This window comes from Gallus gallus, chromosome 2, assembly GCF_016699485.2.
Source record: "Gallus gallus isolate bGalGal1 chromosome 2, bGalGal1.mat.broiler.GRCg7b, whole genome shotgun sequence".
Taxonomy (NCBI): domain Eukaryota; kingdom Metazoa; phylum Chordata; class Aves; order Galliformes; family Phasianidae; genus Gallus; species Gallus gallus.
Genome location: NC_052533.1, coordinates 107246824 through 107269618, shown reverse-complemented (window position 1 = coordinate 107269618; position 22795 = coordinate 107246824). Strand labels below are relative to the sequence as shown.

At 42.4% G+C, this 22795-nt stretch overlaps 1 protein-coding gene across 6 annotated transcripts in view; it reads right to left on the bottom strand.

Moving 5' to 3' along the window:
• MAPRE2 (microtubule associated protein RP/EB family member 2) overlaps positions 1-22795 on the bottom strand; it is a 91672-nt gene that overhangs the window by 53561 nt on the left and 15316 nt on the right. For 4 of the 6 annotated variants that reach the window (NM_001395964.1, XM_046925260.1, NM_001395963.1 and 1 more), the window contains 1 exon segment: positions 14423-14484. The exons of the other annotated variants lie outside the window; for them this stretch is intronic. In NM_001395964.1, coding sequence (NP_001382893.1) covers positions 14423-14484 — 62 coding nt within the window. 6 annotated transcript variants of the gene reach the window in all.

The following is a 22795-nucleotide window of genomic DNA, read 5'->3' as shown; positions in this document are numbered from 1 at the left end:
AAAACAAAAGAAAAAAAAGAAATAGCATAAGGAAGTCCGAGTTCACCGGTGGCATTCCTGTCCCCACACGTGGGGACGCCCAGGCTCTGCCTGCAGCCACACTGATGGCTCCACACGGCACTCACGCTGCACTTCCAGGCTCCTCAGGCTTACACTGGGGGAAGCCACAGCGCCCTGACCATCCTGCTCGGGTCAGAAAGGAGGGGGCAGAGCCCGGCGGTGCAGGAGCCAGGCCTACCAGCACCGCCACTCACACACCGCTCATCTCCCGCCCCACGGCTAGAAGTGTTCCTCACGCCCCAGCCCCGTCCCTCCTGCATGTGCCAGGCATTCACCATCTCCACACTTCCTTCCTCAGCCAGCGATGCCCTCTGACGTCTGAAGCTAAAGAGAGGAGGAACAGCCACATCCTCAGAGGCAGGCCTGCGCCTTGCCGTGCTGAACCTCCCCACACGCCACAGTCACAGAGCCGCAGAGCAAAGAGCACAGAACTCACACCTCCACCGTGCTGCTGACAGGCCAGCAAGCTGCTCACAACTTGTCTCCCCTGCCCTGAAAACTGTGAGGGCAGCTGTGGGCACAATGTCTAAACAGCTCTCTATGGCCTCAAGGCTGCTGGATGTGAAAGAGCAACACTTTCAAATTAGTTTGATTAGATTAATACATCAGGTTTTTTTTTTCTTCCCCTCTTTATGAACAAAGCGATCCTAGAAGATTTTAAACCAATCCTTACATAATCACAGAATCATTAAGGTTGGAAAAGACCACGGAGATCTCCCAGTCCAACCATCAGCCACCCCCACCATGCCCACTGACCACGTCCCTCAGTGCCACATCCACACCATTCTTGAACACCTCCAGGGACGGTGACTGCACCACCTCACTGGGCACCCTGTGCCACTGCAGCACCGCTCTTCTGAGAATAATTTTTACTAACATCCAACCCGAATCTCCCTTGAAACCTTACCTAACCTTTCAGGCTAGGTGACATTGCTGAAAGCTGAGCTTACATGGTTATGTTCACAATATAGATTTTAGATTCACAGAGAAACCATGAGTGCAGTCAATGCCTCTACACTGACAGCACAACACTCAGTTGAGAACTGACACGGGCTTAAATCAGCATCACACAGTAACACACGTGCTCAGAGCAATCTAACAGAAGTCACATCAGCCAGCCGATTTGCCATAGCCCTCTGAACACTGAGGCTGGAGCTGTTATTTATTGCCTCTGCCAGGTTTTCCAATACACCAAAAAGAAAAAAAATGATTTTTTCCAGTAACCAACCTCCAGCCCCTTGCAGATGACATACTTCATTGAAAAATGCTCAATTCATCTGGCAACAGTAAACCCACTGGAGAAAGTTTCCTTTGAGTCTGTTTAAAAACAAGCAACACAATATTTCTTGCAGAGAGGGCCAGTAAGTGTCTTAGTAACACTGATGAGCAGGGAGAAGCCAGAAATGCTACATGGTAAAAATAATCTATAAGGGCTTTCAGCTGCCAGACATAACCCTACCTGCTCTGCCAGGCAGCCAGCTATAAAATACTGTTACCCTAATTTGTAAAAATATTTTTACCTCTTCACCAGTTACAGAGAACAGAAGCTTCTTTATTGAAGCCTCCCAAACCATTTCAAACATGTACTGGCGGGGCTACAGCAGAGAAGTGCAGGTGAGGACGGTGTGACAGCCTCCCTTAGACCCCTCACTGCCTTTGCATTAGGATTTAAGCACAAAGAACACATACTACCCCAGTGAAGTGCCTTACCTTTACTAAGGCTAAGCCACGCACAGGCAGAAGCTGCTTGTTGCAGGGCTTCAGACAACACACACTGCTTTGGTTAATCCAGCACAGCCCGGAGCACAGGGCACAGCATTGACCTGGCATGCATGGCGTTCCCTCTGCTTACACCTCCATTTCCAAGCACTGTGCTGCCCATCAATGCAGCTCTTATCTTTATGTGCAGGAAGCCACCAGGCTGCCTTTTTGCTTTCATCAATCTGAGCACAGATTTGAGACAACTCCAGTAACGCACAATGAGAAACAGGAACCTCCCTATATTAACCAGGTGACTGCATCCTTGCCGGCCACACAGCTTTTGGATGCAGTGGGCGTATGAGCAGAAATGCAGCTCAAAGATCAAAAGGTCAGAGCAGTGTTCGTTTAAAAAACATATATAAATATATGTGATAAATTGAAAGTACTGAAATCTAGTACTCACATCTGGCAAGTCAACTGAGCAAATCAAGAAGAGCCAAGAAACCAATTAATGCACAGTGGTGATGACAAAGCTTGACGCAACAGATCTTCAGGCATCAAGAACAACAGCAGCAGTGGTGGGAAGGGACATATGGAGGTCACCCAGCCCAGCCTCCTGCTCAGAAAAGAGTCGCCACTGCCACCATGAACTCGGGGCACGTGTGGCTTTCTCCAGCCAAATCCTGAAGCTCTCTGTTCTGCCTTCCCAGTGCCACATTAACCCGTATTTCCCCATCTCCTACCTGAGTTTGGCCGCAAAGACATCCCACAGTTTCACCTGAGAGCCTCAGCTGAGCTACAGACAGGAAGCACCACCACTCTACATCAGTACATATGTTTCAATACTTCAATTTCCACCATGGTAAAATGGGCAGGGCAGAAATCCAACAGCCCCGAACATCACTCTCCAAAATTCTGCTTGCTCCTCTCTCTCCAGAGCTTTCATTTCCAGTTCCTTTTTACTTGCTGTAGTAAAATGGCTATGCAGATGGCTACGCAGCACAGTTCATAATGCCTGAGAGAGAAATCCCCTGAAAACCCAAACAGCAGGGGCTGAAAGGCCACAGGTGTGCTCAAGCCAAAATTCTGTACATTCTAGCTGATGCAGAAATAAATTATGAGTATTTTAACACTGATAAGAAGTGACCAATGCACAGCCTCTGAAAACAGAGAGGATGGCCACACTAGAGACTTCAGCTAACATGTAAGATTAAAAAAAAACACCAGTTGTAGTGAGCTTTGTATGACACAGCCAAATTGCAAATTACAATTAATGACTGCAGAAATTCTCCACTGCTTGGATAAATTCTTTCTGTGGTGGAAGGGGGGAGATGGAGGGGAGATCAAGAAGAATGCCAGTGAGCACCCCTCATCTGACATCTTCTGTTCTTGCTCAAATTAGCAAAGGAGTCTCTGTGCGATATTCCTCCTTGCACTGCTCTCAGAATACTCCTCAGCTACAGCTTCAAACCACAGCAAACACCATTCAGTATGATTATTTTGGCCAATGTGCTTCCCTTCTCAGGAGTTTCATGAACACTTCTGTCACAAGTGCAGTTTTTTCACTGGGAAAGAATGAGAAAACTCCAGGCTAACAGTTGGAAGGTAGCAAAGTCTTTCAGAAAACAGCGATCCCAACCGACATAGTCTACTTTTCTAATTCAACTATCATTTCCCATATTCCTAATCTATCAGAATAAAGATCAACAGACTTCTGCAAAACAAAGGGTTTACACCCTGTTAAAGCAAAATCAAAGTTATTTTTAGCATTCAAGTGTGTGTGTGTTCATCAGGAACAGGTTGCACATCAAGGATCTGGCCAGCAGCGTTCAGATTTGAAAATAAGTGAATAAAGTAAAGTAGGAAAAGGTTGGAAAGAGCTGGAAAAGTTCCCCTGAAGGCTTGGACACATCTTGTTCAAGGAAGCCCCGGTTCATCAAGGTACACAGGCATAATTAATTCCCAGTAGGTGTATTTTCAGTAAAATGGATAAAATCATGAGTGCACTGTGACAGAATCAGCCTAGTATCTGACAGTATACACCTTGAATAATAGTTTCATTAGCAAACTAAAAACAGAAGCCTTAGGAAATCCCAATTTGCATGTTATCTAATGGAAGCGGAGATGCGATATCTGCAACTGCACACCTGTTAGGGAGCACTGATTTGTGCCAGCCTAAATTAGAGCATGGCTCCAACCTGTAACAATAACAATTACACAGAAACATCCATAGGGGAATTAGCAACAGCAGTGTTAACTAACACAGGAAATGCATATCAGATGCGATGTGGTGTATGATATGTTTCAGGCTAACCTGGTCCGTGCAGAATAGCTCACATTTCCTGTTTCACTGTCACATCATCCAATGGCCTCACTGAGTAACCCAAAGGAAAGCTCCCACTGTGACATAAAATCACTTAAAATTATAATTTTTAACCAGAATTGTACAGTTTTCTTTGTATACATGGCACCAAACCACCTCTCCCATCCCATTACTTCATTTGATGCTGTATGTTTCAGGGCATGCTGCCTTTAAATGAACCATACCAAAGAGCAAACAATAATGGTTTGGCAGCACAAAGAAACATTGCATGAATTTTATTAAAACAGTTACTTATCACCCCAGACATCCTGTAGATAAAGAATGAGCTTCCCACCCTTGGGGATCATACTGTTGCCACTTTAAGTAAAGTCTTGATTATTTGTCTTCCCTGGAGAGAGACAGAAAGAGAAAGAAAGAGAGGGCTGTCCCAATTAGACAATGCGCATGGAACACATCCCTGTGAGGTAATTCAAGCCTATTTTTAAATATATGGACATATTTATATTTCAGAGATCACATTTCACATTTTAAAGTGTTCTGTGCCTGGGAGGAAGAGTGAGAGAAAAGTTCAGGTCTTTGTCAGCCAGGCATTCCTGAAAATTTAGCCATAAGCTGCAAATCCAATCTGGCCATTAGTGTATGAATTCCTCGCTAAAGAGAGTAGTCTTGAAGAGCCACAGCCTGTGGGCGTTTTTCTTTAGAAAGGTAGCAGCTAGCTACCTTCTGTAGTTGCTGGAGAAAGCAAATAGAAATCAGAGGATTATTTCAAGATTCAAGAACTGCCTAAAAAAAAAAAAAAACCTCAGGATTTTCTTTTGTTGTTGCTGTTCACAGAAATAGGATTTCAAAAACTGTTGAACAGAACAGATATTGTGAATCAAATCATATACTTCAATGTTATTCAAATTGTTAGATTAAAATTAATAAATAGGTTTAATGGACACTCGCTAAATGCAGCACTTCCAGGGTTTAGCTAAATCTGTCTGCTTTATCGAAAAACAACTCCTATTTAGAAAAGAAAAAAGCATTCTTCAGTATACATCAAAGGTTTCCACATTTAAAACACCAGTAGTTCACACTGAATATGAAACATTTTTTACCGACACTTCCTACGTAACAAAAAGCAGTGACAGCAGGAAACGTTCAGTGAATGATGGTTACAAAGAGGAGACATTTCTACTTCCCTTTACTTCAGACCAAATCAATATTTGAATTCTTTAGCCCATGTTTAGTGTGTACTGGGTTATCACAAGCTTTCAGGCACATTTTGGGGAGTCGCTTCATTTGAAAACCCATAAATGTCAGATGTGATCAATAAATGCTTGAAGTAACAACTCCTCCATCTTACCCTGCCTTTAGTACTGATTAAAAAGAATAAAGAGAAGGGCCTGACTCACTCCTTGTGCATGCACATTTACCTGGAAGTACTCGGCTGGAGCTGTTCTAGGATTACAGTAGCGAGTTCCATTAATAGGGAGATGTTAACTAGTTTTCTTAACCTGTTTTGACAGAGTTCAGATGTTGACTGTTAAGTATGAAGAATCAATCCAAAAGCATTGGAGCTGTTCGGGTAATGAGTTACCAATGTTTTTCAGAGAATGACAAAACCTTAATTAAATGAATGCGAGATTAGAGTTTTAGTCATGAAGGATTTTGAATACTGAAGTTTCCACACGGTGTAACTTCTTAATATATAAAATAATCAGAGCTTCAGACATTTGTATACTATGTAAAAACAATCCATCAAATTATGACTGGCAAAAGAATTGAAGACTTCAGAAATATAAGAGAGTAGAAGAGGAATCTAGCATATTTTTTTTTAGTGTTTTCAGCTGTCAAGGAATCTTCTTGGCATTCTTGGAGTTCAAGATAAGTGGCTGGAAAAATGAAGGGTGAAATAAAAAAGCAACATACAGAAATGGAAAATCTTTCTGACAGTCATTCTTATGCTCAACACAGAATATAATAGCAATGAACTTTAAAGACACTTCAGTCTAATTCTTTGTTTCATAAAAGCAATGTTGGGACATAAGGGAGGACAAATGCTTTGCAATACTATCTGCCAAGGCTACAGGTTTCTAGCATGAAAACCTGATATGCCTGAGGTCCTGCACTACAATGATACCTTATCAGTAGGTGATGATTTTGAGCACTACCTGTTACACTACCCTGCTGAAAACTTGACCTGGCATTGATATTATATACCAGGAATTCAAGAATAGCTGATAATGATAAGCGATTCTCTGCTCATATTGTGCAGCAAGAGATTTGAAGTTGACAGCTATTTGATTTGTGCACGTTATCCAAGTAACTTAATGTCCCACACGAATGTCCAGTACCTCTCTATAACATAAGTAGAAGTTTAAAAGCTTTGCAATGATTATCAGTGGAGACCTACTTACAGCACTGCCCTTTGTCCAGTACCAGCATTAGGGTTACTGAATGTGTGAAGCTTGCACAGGATTATAGCCATCACAAGGAAAATTATATTTGCCAAGTTTACCAAGCTGTCCAAGACACCACTGCTAAAGAGGAAGAGGGAAGCCTGGCACAAGAAAGCAATGGTTCCAGAGGAGGGTTGATCAAGATTTTTGACACCAATTACTGAATCAAAAATGCTTCAGCCAGCCAACTAAAAGGGCAGAACCATTAGAAACCAACATCTGAAGGGGTTACTTTGCCCCAGGAAACAGTTAATTAGGTGTCTGTCCTCCCACACCCTGAAAATGCCAACATAAACATTATTACATACTTTAGGTAATGGGAAAGAAATACAGAGTGCATTCATGCCTGCTTCAGATCAAAACCATACTGCCAAATCATTCAGTAGCGTGTGACCATTCAGCAACTGCAGAACCCAAGAACCCAGTGCCTTACTGTAAAATACAAGGTTTACTCGTGTTCTTACAGCATGCTACAAAAAGTTCTCTTACGGAGCACGTATTAAGTGCTCACCAAATTAGCAAATGCCAAGAAATTACACAAAATGAGCTGTGGGGTTTTTTTTTGTTTGTTCCTTTTTGTTTCCATTTCACCCTTCTCTCACTAACTGCTTTTTATTTCATACATTTATAGTGTTTTACCAAATCTCGTTTCTGCCAGCTTTCCTCATTTTGCAAGTACAGAAGCAGGCCCTGCTGTTACAACCAGCTTCCTCAAGCTGGTTACTGTCACTTGTCTGCACAGATTTCCCCCGCCTTGCCCTCATGGCAGGTGCTGGGTCACACTCCCTTCTTTCAGGGTTTGCTTTCCGGTCCATGTGTCCTTTTAGCTACGTTTGCCCCTTCTAACTGGCTCTGCAGCTAAGCAAACCCACCCCTTTTCCCCATTGCTATAATGAGATGAGTGGCTCCTCCTTTCATCTCGAGATTTTTTCCCCATCTGGGGTTTCCCATTGTTCCTTCTCCTATTCTTTTCCACCCTTCCTTTGTCAAGCATCACCCTTTGTAGCGCTCTGGCAGTTTCCACTTTCCTTCATCAGCCACCTGCAGAGAACGTGGGTCACACCGGTTTCCTTCCCCCAGACAAAGCCCCCAGCGTGCCTATTGTCCAGCTAACACGCTGTCATTAGCTAATAACGCCTCATTTCATCTACAGGCCGAAAAGAATGCGCTGCAGAAGTAAGAGCTAAGGTGCATGCACATTCACACGCAGCCACCTCAAGCCCTGACACCTGTATTTATGACTCCATCACCTCCACAGCTCCTCACTGTAGGTGAGACATCACCTCTTAGCCTCACAGCTGGAACCCTTGGGGGCAGCTCCCAAACTCCAGGTTGCAAGCGTTTATTTGCCATCACCAACTCCCAGAGAAATGGAGGAGTGTTACTTCTTTGGGAGAAGGAAGTCAGTCTTCTAAATACAGTATGATTGCTCCTTCACACAAATGTATTACTCACCTTGAACGAGTGATAGTTTCCTCATCTACTGACAAAAGATAAGATTTTTTTTTTCCCCAACAGTAGATGTTTATTACCACCTTACTGTTTACTCAGTCTTTATCAATAAGGTAGCTGTCAAACGACGAGGAAAAAAAATCATAGATAATTTGAACCATAGCGTTACACTTATGCTGTGCTCTAAACAAAAAAAAAAACAAAACAACAAAGATTTGCAAACTGTGCCAGGAAACTTATCTCACAGACAGACATTTCCTAAGTGGATTTTTGGAACTTGGCATATCAGACCAAGTTTCCATGAATACTTAGAGCCCGTTATTAGCCTGATGCTGCAAGTGCTTTATTTAGACGTAGCATACTACCAGCACTTTCTGGAATTCTGAAATTCAGAACTAGCAAAAAAGAAGTCCTTGTCTATTTGTTAAGAGGCAAAGCAAGTTGGAAGAAAGCTACTATGGGGCTGCTGTAGTGGAAGGTGGATCTGTTCACAGAAACATACAAAATACTGGGGCCTGGGAGGTTAAAATAATGTTTGTGAGCTTCTGTGCAGCAGTGCCTTTTCTTTTATATAAAAAAAATATCAAATGAATAATACCACAACCAGCAATACAAATTTGTGGATCAAATGTGATACCAGCTGAAATACCTCTGTGGCTTGTTTATTTGAGTGTAGGGGACAGATAAAACAAAATAAATCTCGGGTTCCTATTCAGAAATAGAGGGAGCGCTATTAGAAATGTACACATCTCCATTTTGAACAGACAAGAGCATACAGAAAGAGCACGATCTTAGGGAAAAGATAAACAGCTGGATTGACTGGCTTCCATTAACCAGTGACCCATTTGTCAAACATAAGCTTTCGATTTAGAAGAGTGATTACACGAAGCCGCTTATATTAGACAAAAAAGATTTGAGTTATGAAATCAGATCAAATCTGAAAACACTTGAATGTAATCAATAGTGTTCTCCTATAAAGATAAAAGGTGGGAACCAGTTATTGTTTTAAAAATCCCCAACGTAATGTAACAGTATTTTCTACAGTACTATTCACAGTAGGTTTATCCCATGCAGCCCACTCAGGTCATTAGCGATGAGCCAAATCCAGACCTCACGTAAGAGGATGAAGCTGATAGAAGCCACTTCATAAAGCTCAGCTTGAGGGCACCACTGCTTTCCTCGTACTGTGGATATTTATTTGCAGAAAACTCAGACTGGCACTCCCCAGACTGGCACTGTGATGCTCAGCCAGCCTAACCGCTCACAGCAGATCTCCAACAGAGCTGTACGGGTGGTGGTGGCAGGTCTCCAGCTGAGGTTTTGGAGGCCGCAGCACTTGGCCCTTGTGTAGGCTCCTGCCTCTGCAGGCCTCCCTTCTGCTCCTACACCACAGTGAAGCACGAACAAATGCAGAAGATGATGACAATCACAAAAATTGGGCTTGGGTGTAAGCTCCGAGTTAATAGCAGAGGAAACACAATGAGGGCAGAAAATTACTAGGTCTTAAGAAACTGAAAACCCCTAATTTTACCACCTTGTAACACAGCAGCAGAGCACACAGCAGCAGCCATCCCACACCCTACTTCTGGCTAACCAAGTCTCCAGGAAGGCTGAAGGTGACATTATTATTATAAGCAAAGTTTTTAACCTAAGGATAACTCCTAGAATTAAATACGCCTTGCATCCACCCAACCTCATGAGCATGCTGCACACTGCTGGCAGCTCATGCTTTACTGTGACTCTCCATACAGGGTGATTTTCTGGAAGCCACAGATCGTGGGGCAACTTCCTGACATCAGAGCCTAAGAAGCCAGCTAATAAAGCCTAAGTTTTCATCCATGTGATTGCAAAGAAATACTAGAAAACGCTGAAACCTGAATTAAAAAACAACAACAAAAAAGAACAAGCCAACAAAAAATGCAACAAATAATTACCATGAAAACAAAAACACAACAAGAAAACTACCCAACCCAACCATTAAACCCCAAAATCCCCACCAAAATTCCCTCCTCAATAGAAGAAGAATTTTCAAGTAGCTTTTCCAAGCCTGTCTTTGGGCTCCTGGCAGGCACTGTGCTCTTCAGGGACCCGTCCAGAGGTCAGAGTACTTCCCACTGGATTTTTCTCAGCTTGGGGAGGTCTTGACCGCCCCAGCACCTGCTGCTCAGGTTCCTACTTCAGTCACAGCATCGAAGAGAAGGCCACGTGGCACCCACTACATCATAGGACGTGCACTTCACACAGAACGAGATACAGGCAGGAACGTGGCCATAGCACTCAGCTTCATAGAATCATAGAATCGCTAAGGTTGGAAAAGACCCACAGGATCATCCAGTCCAACCATTCGCCCTTCACCAATGGTTCTTGCTAAACCGTGTCCCTCAACACAACATCCAAATGCTCTTTGAACACCACCAGGCTCGGTGACTCCACCACCTCTCTGGGCAGCCCATTCCAGTGCCTGACCACCCTTTCAGAGAAGTAGTATTTCCTAACGTCCAGCCTGAATCTTCCCTGACGCAGCTTGAAGCCATTCCCTCTAGTCCTATCACTAGTTACCCGAGAGAAGAGGCTGACCCCCAGCTCACTACAATCTCCTTTCAGGTAGTTATAGAGAGCAATAAGGTCTCCCCTGAGCCTCCTCTTCTCTAGACTGAAACCTCTTCACACCTCCCACCACATATGTAATAGCCCACAGGTGTTAGAAGCAGGTCCTCTGTTGCCCTAACTGAACCAGCCTGTCAGCAGATGCAGGATAACTGCACAGAGCCAGCAGAGGTTCTGCTCGCATTTGCAAGGCTATGTTTATAAGATCCAGACACTGCTCTGAAAAATGAAACAGCTATTTTACAGCATCTGGATGTGCTATAAATCCTTCATATCTGACATATCTGATGATGCTTTGTGTTTTTTGTTTTTTTTTTTATAAAGGTCCCACCAAACAATAACAACAACAAGATTGCTTGCTGCTAGAATAAAACCTGAATCATGCTGGAGTTGGTCTTTATCAATTATTCTCCAGTTTATAAATGAACCATCATTGATAGGCAAAACACAGAAGGCAACAACAATTAAAACCTCAAATAGAGGTATTGTTCTTTCATTTTTGTTGTATACTGTCATGATTTTGACAGCTGTGGCACCAAGCAGCAACATTCTATAACCTCTGAACAGTCATAATGTGTATAAATGAAAAAGGAGGCCTCTGTAATACTTTGAGCACAAAAGGTACTAATGGCATGAAAACAGTGCAATATCCTCATTACAGTAGAAAACTAGTTTTCTATTTAATAAAAGCTCCAACCACAAGCCTCTGCGTTATTGTGATTTTATGTCAGTGCTGTTGTCAGCTTCTGTATTTGAAAGGATCTCATTATTGAGTTTTAACAAACCCACGCGTTATCTTTTTGAAAAGCTAAGTTATGTTCCTGATGAATCACCGCTTTGCTGAGCTCCTGTGGGATAATTTTTTGGTACGGGATGCTGAAAAAATAAATATCACCCCAAAGTTCATAATATTTTCAGACAATACCATAAATGGCTATTCAAGCTAATTCCTAAGTTAAGAAGGGAACAAGGATTGGTGCGTAGAAAGCCATACACAAACATTCCATTGAAGTTAACTTTTCTCCGTTAGGTTCAGAATTCAGTTCTCCCGTTTTCTCATGTTGGATCAAAACAACATATAAAGCAGCTGCGTCCTATACAGAACTGACTCCCAGACAGATGTCCTCCACTGCATTTTGGGGGACCTGACATTGTTTCCACAGGATGAAAAGGTTTTCAAAGCCGTCCGCTCAGCCCAGAAGTTCAAATATTTCATACATCTGAATTCTTTTGGCTGAAAGTTCAAAGCAGCCCTTAGGGAAGTCAGGTCTTCTATGGTAGGAATTAAGGGGACCAGTCTGGGGAAACAAGTAGAATTCCCACCGAGCGGGAAACAGAGCTCACTTATCTAGAAGCAGCATTCATTCTGCACCAGTGCTGGTGCTGGCATTGTAGGGAGAATGAAGTGAGAGGGAATATGCCTTTATTCTTCCCAGTTTACATAACTCAATGCAGCGTTTGCATGAAGGACCAGGGTGTGTTTGTTTCTTCACAGGAGAGGAATGAGAAAAGATCATACAAGCCTTTTTGTTCAGGTACCCTCCTGAACAAATCACAGATCAGTAGTTCAACATGTTACAAACGGATGTGTGTTTATATATAAATAAAATTTGCTTTCCCTTTTCCTATCCTCAATCCTACCACAAAATTTCTGAGCTCGTGAGAACTATAAAATTGTTGGATGCTCCAACATTCATTCCTTACGTTATTCTCCACGTAACTTAACTCCAGCAAAAAGTATGCTCCCTTGCCAGCCTCAAAAGCACCAGAACATGACTGGAAGGTTTCCTGAGTGATAACTAGCATGTAGCAGTACGTTACATGGATTTACTTTTTGCAGTTCTAAGCTCAGCTAACTCTCTAGCAATATAACAAACCTCTGGTATTAAAAGCTGGTAGGCAGATTTTTATTTTGACATAATAGGCCATAAAGACTAAAAGATTTGGAGAGGAAAGATTACACTGTGAGCAGCAACTCATTGAGAATACACCAGAGAGCCCTCTGTTGCTTCAAGAGTAGGGTTAGTGATTCTAGGAAAAGTGCATGTTTCAGATAAGTTCCTAATTATGCAGATAGTACGTGACCACCAATGAACACTTATATGACCAACTACATCCTATCTCAGCGCTCGTAGTGCTCTTCAATTTTCCTGTCGCTCCAAAATACTTGTGAGAGTGCAATGTAACATCAGTAATGAAGCTGTACTTCAGCAGCATCCCCTATCCTTGTACGAGTAGAAGAGATGAAATTTGCCCCACTGCACTTCCACGTGGCACATGGGAAGGAGCATGTCCACATTACATTTTCCTGGCTCTTGGTATCACATTCCTCCTGTAGTTCGTCCTTGCTTCATCCTTGATGCTTACAAGCTTCTTTCAGCTCCGGATTATACACTGCTCTTTTCCTGAGGATTTCTGGGTGCTCTTGAGACCTGAATATCTTGTAATTGCTCTGTAAGTAACTCTTCTCTTGCAACCTGATGAATCTGAGGCTCCTGTTTTCTCTCTCCCTTTCCCAGTATCAGCTTCCTTAAGTGTTAACTGGCACAGATATACAGACAATTCTTGTATTTCCCATAGAGTTCACCCTGCATAATTACTTATGTCTATTACAAATATGGAGAAATTTTGCAAATATTTATTTTTTTCAGGGCACTGAATAACTTGGAGTAATTCACTGTGAAATGAAGCTTTAAAATAGCTCAGACACAAACCTCTTACTTTCAACTTAACTGCAAAGCATGAACAAAAGTACCACCACAAAGTGCAACGTCTCCTACCTCCATCCAAAGTTCGGCTTGTAACAGCTTTTCAAGCACTAGCAGAAACAAGGTGGTCTATTTTAAAATGAAAGTGCTTCATTACACAGCCTCAGGATCGTTTCAGTGCTATACGTATTTTCAGCACTAGCTACAAATAACCACACCCTCCTGCCCTGTACTGCAAACCATTAATGTTGCCAAGAGAAAAGGCATACATAGTACACACCACGGCACAGTGTGCAATGCCAGTGGCTCATTTATTCCAATAGGAATTGTATTACTGGGCATCCCACGCTGCATTTTGTCAACAGTTAGCATTTCTTGCGTAGTAGCAGAGATGCACAGCAAGGATAGAAAGGGAGCAAGTGATAGCAGCTGGAAGGAGCACAGATCTGCCAGAGGAGCATCCTTTCTAAACATTGCCACCTTGTGGGCCTTGCATTTCCCTGTAATGCTCATCCCTTCACTCTTCGCAGGTGACTCACTGAGAGGATTTCAGAGAAATCAAGCTGGAGGCAGGAGAGTTTAAGTTAGCATCCAGCTTGGATGGGATGCGGTCTAAACTCACATATTTGGGAATTAAAAAAAAAAAAGGACAGCACTTTACAGATTCCATCTGGTGTAAATTACTAACCCCGTACTGCAGCATTTGGTGTGCCTTTCCATTTCATGTTAAAGGAAGCACTAATAGTGCACAGAAGTGCTAACCATTAAAAAAAAGCCAGCAAATGAAAATAAGAATAGGATTTCTTCAGTGTTCTCAGTAGTAATAGTAGCTTTCCCCTTTTATTCCTTTCTGCCAACATCTCCTTCTGACACCAGCCAGAAAGACAAGTTACTTCCAAAACATTTGTGGCACCTAGTTTAGCTTCCATTATTTCTGCTGCATGAATGAATAATTCTTAATGACTTGAATCTTTTAATTACATGGTCAAATACATTGCAAAAGAATATTACTAACTATTGGTATCAAACCTATTTAGCTACTGCATTAAAAATGCAAATCAAGTGCAAATTCTTGAATATTTTATCAATCACAAACACAGTAACATATGCAAAGAAACAGTACTTACTTTGAGCATCCAAACACTTTCCCTGTTTGCTGGCTTGAACTATTCCTTGCAGCAATTTGGTACTGGAAAGAAAGCATGAAAACATTTAGTTCAACAAGCAAATAGGAAATAAATAGATACACCACTGAATGGTCTTTGTCTGTATTGGTTGGGCAGTGATGCAATAGCCGTATTCTAAAAATGAAGCAAAAGGAGAAGTCCCCCATTACAATAACCTAATTCAGCTGTGTACACAATAGTTCAGTGTCTAACACATCTGCACAACAATCAGATGTCTCTCTGATATAGTAGCAAGTCTAGGAGCTCCCTTGTGCAGGGCTACATTCAGAGTTCATTCATAATTGTTGAGCACATCGCCGATTCTTCATCCAACCATGCTTCTGCTGAGCACAGGCAATCAGTTATGACCATTGTGTCATGCAACCAGGGCCTTGCTACGCTTGTCTAAACAGATTTACAGAGGAAAAAAAAACAGCCATTGAGAAACATGAACCAATGCCCAGGAAAACCTATGGTTTTGCTAATACAAAATTAAAAAACACTGGCAATCCTTACAATTTTCTTACTTAGCGATGAAGCCATGATGCTGCTCACTTGCAGCAGACACATTCAAGGCCCAATCCTTTCCATGCTCTTTGGCACAATTTCCTACAACTGGTGGATTTGTCCTCATATCCATTCTCTCAAGTGCTACATCACAGGCTATAGAAACACAAGCAGGAGCAACCATATATGGCTTTCTTATATGGTTTTCTGTTTGTGTTATGAATTGCATACTAGGGTTACGTGGCTAGATTTCTTAATTTACCTTCTCAGTCAGCAGGAAATATCATTACTAGCAGGTAAATAATGGTTTACTCAGACTGAGGCTCTGGTTATGGCTTGTTTTGCATTCATGGCCAACCAGTTGAGGCACACCAGCAGGAAGGGGTATTCTGAGGGCATCCACCCCTGCAGAACAGCATGAAACTACGTTAAACAGATCCCAGTGGTGCTCAGACTGAATCAGGACTCCTGATTCAGCTCCAGCAGGTGAATTTACATTCATCCTAAACTCTATTTTAAGAGGAGGAAAACAAAAAACAAGTCTCTCTCCAATACATCATTATCAGGGAAAGGTAAACAGACCTCTAAACACAGCTTGTCTGTCTAGAGGGCTGGATCCCAGCTCCAGGAGCTGAGTCATTCTGGCAGAGAACTTAGAAATCCTGCTAGCAGACTGGAAAGCTGAAGCTACCTTAAAGCCAAACCAGAATAGGAATTAGCTATTAAACATGTTATTGTTTCATTTCTTTGAATCTCTCCAAGCCTCTTAAGCTTTGCTTTTCAATGTACTCTTTTTTCCTCCATTTGTTTAATGTGGAAAGTGATTCCAGCACAGCTGACAAACCTCAGGCATCCTACTGGCATAGGAACAGCAAATCTGACATGGTATGTTAGCTTTTACTCAAGTAGACCCTCTGAACTGAAGCTGGGATCTAACAGCACTGCTCCAACAACTTGTAAGGATGGGACACTCCTAAGACAATGTTTAAGAGAAGTGATTTTGCATCAGAAGGCAGTGAGCAGATCTCCTCGAAGGCAAAAGCAGTGGAGAAGCACGGTGATTCCCTTGGAAATGCAATAGACAATCTGATCATAGAACAACTTCTCAGCTACATTTTCTAAACAGTGCTATTTATCAAAGGCAGGTAACTATTTCATTGTCTTCAGTAAGCAGACCTCAATTTGAGAGTTCTTTGCTTAATGACACCACACTGAACTTCACCCATAAACAACATTAAAAAAAAAAAGGAGGAAAAGAGAAAAGTCATCATAACAGAGGTTCTTGATGCCTGAAAACTGATGATCTACACACAGGTCAAACCAAGGATATACACCTCAGCAGCATCTCCTGACTTCTACCTGTACGCAGATGCTCACCTGAGCCACAGGTAATAAGCAGCATGGTGGCTTTGGACAGGTGAGATAATTGGCATTCATTTGCCGTTGTGTGAAACAGCACTCCCAGGCCTCCACCTGCTCCACAAGTCATGCCAACACCTCAACCTGTAATTCTAGCTTCAGATGCCAGAGCAGCATCCAGGCAAGGGAGTGGTAGGAAACATTGGGTCATTAAGGTAGAATTTAATTTAGGTGGACAAAGGAATGCAGAAGAGGTCCTAGTTACTGAATGTGAGGGAGCTAACTACGGGGTGCTGGGAGTTCTCTTTAGAATGGTGGAAGGATAAAGGAATGCAATGAAGACAAGGGAGAGGTCAGGATGCCATCTCTTTCCCTCCCCTACATGCCAGGCCACACTGTTCACAGTTGCAGACTCAGGCATCATAGCACTGCTGTGCATGAAGCAGTGAACACAATTCAGCCCCTTAATACTCCCCAACACACACAGGCCATTCTGACATTAAAATAGGTGCCCACCTCTTGAATAGTTAACCTATCAAAACACCTAGAGAAGTCATTCTTTCTACACTGGTAAACGTGGGAAAAAGGCCAAGAAGTAAAAAGGGAGAGAATAAATACCTAGAGGATCTCAAAGTTATGAGTTCACGCCCAGCCAAAGGCTGTTGGACTGGCAGGCCACAGGTTTCCAGGAGGGAGATCAGAAAGAACGTTGTGGGGCCCCTCACTTCACCAGCTGTATCCACAGCCCTGTATCCTATGTTTGTTTCTTTCTCAGATGTAGATGAGTTCCAGAACATGCTCTTTGTGATAGAGCGTGCTGGTGGTGGCCTTGGACAGATTCAATAGACCCTTGCTCTTATGTGTTTGTTGGATCTCAGGACAGTCAGTTGATTCAACAGGACCACTGCTCTCCAGGGCTTACCTGCTTACCTCAGGAAGCTTTCACAAGCTCTCTCTCAGTGCATGCTTTTCCCCTCTGTGAACTTGTTTTCTGGTAGCTATTGCTACATCCACAAACATAATCACCCACTGAACCCATTCACACAAATCAACTCAGAATGCATTTCTGTAACAAAATCTCTTCAAACAGTATAAAAACTTAACAAAACAAGGAATGAGCAAGACGGATTTGAGAAAGCAGGCCAAAAGCCAAGATACTAAGCCAAAAATAAGATGATTTAAAAACAAAAAAAAGTGATCTCCAAAAAGCAAGGCACAATGCTTTTTAGATGCACCTCACATACTCATAGTAAGAAAAGGAGTAGCCACAGCTGTAAGCTGAAAGGATCAACAAGGAAAAAAGTTAGAACAGAATGGTTTTTAAAAGTGCTTTAAGCCAAATGTCTTCTATCACATTTCACTATATTTGTTCAAGACTTTGTCTGAGGAAGCTGTATTTCCCCTGTGGCCGCACAGCCCTGTGTCCTGCCTCTGTGTCTCACTGACTGGATGCTCTCTGCTACTCTGCACAGATATTTTTTCCTCCTCCCAGTGATGACTGGGAAAGTGATGTTGCATAAAAACAATTTGTAATATAGGCTAACAGTCACCTATTATTGCTTCAGATATCCTCAGCATTTACAGAAAACAACTTCAAAACCAACTTATTTTTAGCAGCTGAAGGAATTCAAGCAAACCCATTGTGGCTGCTATCCAGGCATTTACTGACTAGAGAACAGTTTAACAAAATTCAGAAATGGATAAACTCAGATTTTAAGTTAGAAAATAGTGTATATCACTACTTACATATATTTTCCTGTTCAATAAAAATGAACTGAAATATTAATTTTAAGACATCCTGTGTCAAAGGGAAGAATTCCTGTTTTTATGATCTATACAGGGATAAAAACCATCAAAAGTAAAAATATAATAATAATAGAACAAGTAAAGACCCATATATTTAGCAGTTGGATGGATTTCTCAATTTACTACACATTACCAGCCCAACCCTATGTTGTCTCATTGTTCATGGGTGAATCCTCAGCACTTGCCCATGAGTTCCTGCAAAATCAGATGCTTGCACGAAGACACAGATTCAAAGCAAATAAATTAACAGAGCTGAGTTTAGTACCATTCACAACTCTAAAACTATAAGAAATGCTCAGTTTTGGCTCAGAGCACTCAACGAGGAAGGCAGCTACAGAAGACACAAGATGCCGCTACCGAGCGCCCATCCAAGCTTCCCCACCTCTTTTACTGTCGCCATTTCTAATCGGGCTTAGTTCCAGCAGTTCTGCTTCCCAGTCACTGCTCTGATTTCAAGTCACATACTGGCATGAAAGAAGTCTACAGACCTCCTTTAGTACTCAGCTCCCTCCCTCTCATTTACAATGCAACCAACCTTTTTTGCTTGTTTACATATAAAGTAAATCCAAGCACATCCCGTTTAACAACTTAGTAGCAAAGAACACGCGCCCTTTCTCCAGAAGACTCCTTCCACCCTACTTTACTCCCCAGAGAGCAGTAATCATCTTCTCGTTTCTGTTGTCTTCTCCCCTCCATCCTGGAAGCTGGAGTTTCCCAGCTGCAGATGTCTTAGAGACAACATTGGGTTCAAAGCTGCAGCCAGCTACAGCAGAACACCCACTTTTTGCAGCAGCCCACCTGCCCTCCTCCCATCAGTAAACTCCTCTGCCTTCCTGCCCATGAAACTGAAGATACAATAATTACCTTCCATGAGCTCAGCTCATGTGATTTTAGTTAAAGTTTGGCTTTTTTTTTCTTTTTGGCACAACAAGCAATGCCAAGCAAGTGCATCAAGCAGTAGGTGGCAGACTTAATAGGAAGAATACAAAGTGTCATTCTTTGTGCTTAGCAGAAGGCTGCCACATCATACTTAGTTCTGTTTCAGCCTAAAAAATATTTTCCTTTACTTCCTTTTGAGAAAACTATCTTATTTCAATTACTGGAGACACATTTTTTTGTTAATACTTTACTCCAGATTCACTGATGTCTGCCTTTCAACTTGTATCGTGTTAGTTGAAAGTCTGTTCTACTTGCATTGTCAGTGCCTACACCTGTTGGCTCCTACAACCAGCACAACCACCAGTTGAGGAAAGCACCCACTTACATTTTGCACAGCTGACTGCAGTTTGCTATTGACACACTTCTGTATGCACTAAATATGCTTTTTGACTTTGTTTCTGGTTTAAGAATGGCTGGAGTTCAGCAGTTTTATACATTGTCTCATACACAAGAATCACAACACAGTAAAATAAAGTCCAGGGAAAAGCATTAAAATATACATATAATATTATACTTTAGAGGTAAAACAAAACAAAAGACTGTGCCTAAGCTCCGATCTGAGATGTATTTTCCAAAGTTCTTAAAATAGCAAAAACTGAAGTTAAATATGAGGAGACTTAACACCACAATATGCTGAAATGCCCGGCTGACGTGCTTTGAAAACATGCATGCAGAACTAGCATGGTGGGAATTGTCTGAAGATGACTCTCATGGATATGTCATACAAGCATTCACAGCAAACTGAGGGACTTGCAGAAATGTGCAAAGGGTATAAAAAATACCAGCTTCAGAAGCAGCAGAATATTTAGAATAACAAGATGGTTTAAGAGCTTTAAAAGATATTTAAACCAAGGCATTATCTTGCATTTAAGTGTTACCTCACACTGTAACCCTTTCACTTCCAGACGTGCCCAAGAAAAATGCAAGTGGCTTAGTAGGGTATAAGAGTAGATGGGCTGAATCCTGCTACTTGTGACATTAGTTTTTTGGATCTCTGCAGCAAGTGAAGGAAAATAAGCATATCAGAGAGTATTCAGCACTAACCAAGTAGGCGTCCCCACAGAGGGACCAATCTTCTGTTCCAAAACACCACTCTGTTGCTGGCATGCCCATCTGACAGAACAGCAACCTCTGTTGAGATGAGGAATTCAGGGTCTTTCTTCAAAAAGTAAAAATAATCTCCATAACAGTAGAGGTTTCACTACCTGTGTCTATTTCGTCACAGGAAAGAACCAAGCATGGCCTAGAAAGCAAGTGCACAGATGTTTGTCTCTGAGAGGGAAACAACCCTGTTGGACAGCACAGGCTGGGTGCCAGCCAGCTGGAAAAACAAAACAAAACTGGGGGCTCTGTGGGCTGTGTTTGCAGATCCAGAGCAGCAATTGCTCCCCTATAATCAGTCCTTGCGAAAGCAGCATACCTGAGTCCTGGGCAACCACAACCCAGAGGCAGACAAGCTGGAGCCCAGCCCACTACACCCAGGTGGTGCAGGGGCTGGAGCACGATGCAGGTGAGGCTGAGGGACCTGGACTTGCCCAGCTTGATGGAGAGAAGGCTCAGGGTGCTGGGCAATGTCCCATTGCAGCCCACAGCTACCTGGGATGAGGGCACAGAGAAGATGGGGCCAGGCCCGTCTCAAAGATATGCACTGGCAGTGCAAGAGTCAACAGGCAAGTTTCAACAGAGCAAATCCTGATTACATGTTAGGAAAAGTGTTTTTAGCACGAGGGTGGTTGAATATTGGGTTCAGTGAAGCTGCGAAGTCTGTTCTTTGAGACATGCAGAGATCAACAAGTCTGTGAGCAAACTAATCTACTGGGATTAGGCTCAGCAGGGGTCGGACCAAACAACTTCCAGAGGCCTCTTTTAATTTGTATCATCCTATATTTCTGTATGACACTACCAACACTGCAGGCTGCTCGTGTACTGCACAGCTCACTCAGGAAGCAGAGCCCTAGCTGGGGTGCTAGACTGACACATCACATATCTGTCCTTTTAAAAGCTTTGGTGTCTTCCTCTGCCTCAAGTTCCTCAACATCAAAAAATTATAGGACTAACTCAACAGTGTAAAGATAGATTCCAGTATCTGTGGAGATGGCAAAAAACAGAAAAAATCTTGTATCTAAATTTTTATTTCACTCCTTAAAAGTCTAAATATGTAATGCAGAAGTATAGTTACAGTACATAATGCACAGTGTACCTGTATTTAACATACCAGTCTGAAAACAAATCTTTGCTCTCTATAGCACTGGTCAAACAGCTAAAGAATTCTTGGACTCCTCACATGTGAGTGGAATGGTTTGCTTGCAGTAAATCACAGACATACACACCTGTGAAGGCAGTCAGACCATAGTTTGTGGAATTCTCCCTGTGAATCTCTGATTAGATAAGGTACATACAAGTCATTTTTCTGTAGATATGCAAATAGGACTAGTGTCCCTGAGTGCCAAACCTTGCTCGAAGGACTGTGCTCACAGCCAGGTGGCCATGAAACTCCTTGGAGACCCATGTTTTAAGCCTTCTCCAAGCTGCTAATGGGCAGATCCTCACCAGCTTCTCATGTTTTGAGTCAGTCCTTCATCCTCATCTACAAGGCAGAAGTCTGGCACACCATCACCAACACATACCCTTCCACAAATATTGTCAATGAAAGCAGTCACTGATTGCTGTGTGCAGCACAAGCAACACAATCCGAGCATGCTGATAGGACTGGACCCTTTGGGAAGAAGGCACAGAAACCCTATTTGGTACCTGATCCACACATCACAGTGGTGAGTGCTGAGCTGCTCAGCCCTCCCAGGTGGCAGTAGCTTTGATCACTCCAAGAAGCAGAACTTCACTGATGAGTGCAGCTGCCTAATATTCTCAGTAAGATCATTTACAAGTGCAGGCTTCTGATCTGATTAGCAAGTGGGGGCAACCTCACATCCTGCCTGCAAACTGGTAAAGCTAAAATGCATGGAAAATTAAGGGCACTTGCATTACGATAATGACACCATACAAGTAATTAGTATAGATGAAATTGCAAGACCTGTATATTTGACACAGGGAGCACGAATAATGGTGACAGCTTGTTATCTCATTTAGTCTATGATATTACACACAGTTGAAGTAAGTCACATGGAAGGGGGTTCACAAGGCTGGGTGCCGGGCTTCAGCCTTTCAAATTAGCATTGCTTTGCTTTGAAAGGGCAGTTTGTATTTAAATTTCAAATCAGAAGTTTCTGGGCTGCATTTGTGAGCTGTAGTGTTTCCTCCAAGAGGCTACGGTACAAAACTCACAGGAATTTTGATTCTTCTTTATTTGTTCTGCTGACAAGTGCCACAGAACTAAGTGGAATGGCACATTAGCTTGAAGACACGTGCAACATTTCTGCTCATTAGGTAAAAGCTGACTGGGAAATTTCCAAGTTGTTCTACCATATCAGATTGAATTTGAGCTTCCATGGTATTTTGGCTCTTCTAAACTCCCTTTAGTAGCATACACAATGTAAGTGTGTATACTTCTCTTACTGCCTTTCCCAGACACTCGCTGTTTTCTGTTTGCTGTCCAAACTAAGCAAGAAAATCCACCACTTAACTGGAGAAACTGATACCTTGGATGGATTCACCACTTATATACCCTCTATTTCTCTTATAGCTGACAGAACTTCCACACTGGCTGATTTTTCACACCTAGAAGATGAAATCTTTTAGCTTGGATGGAAAAGTAAAACACTGGCA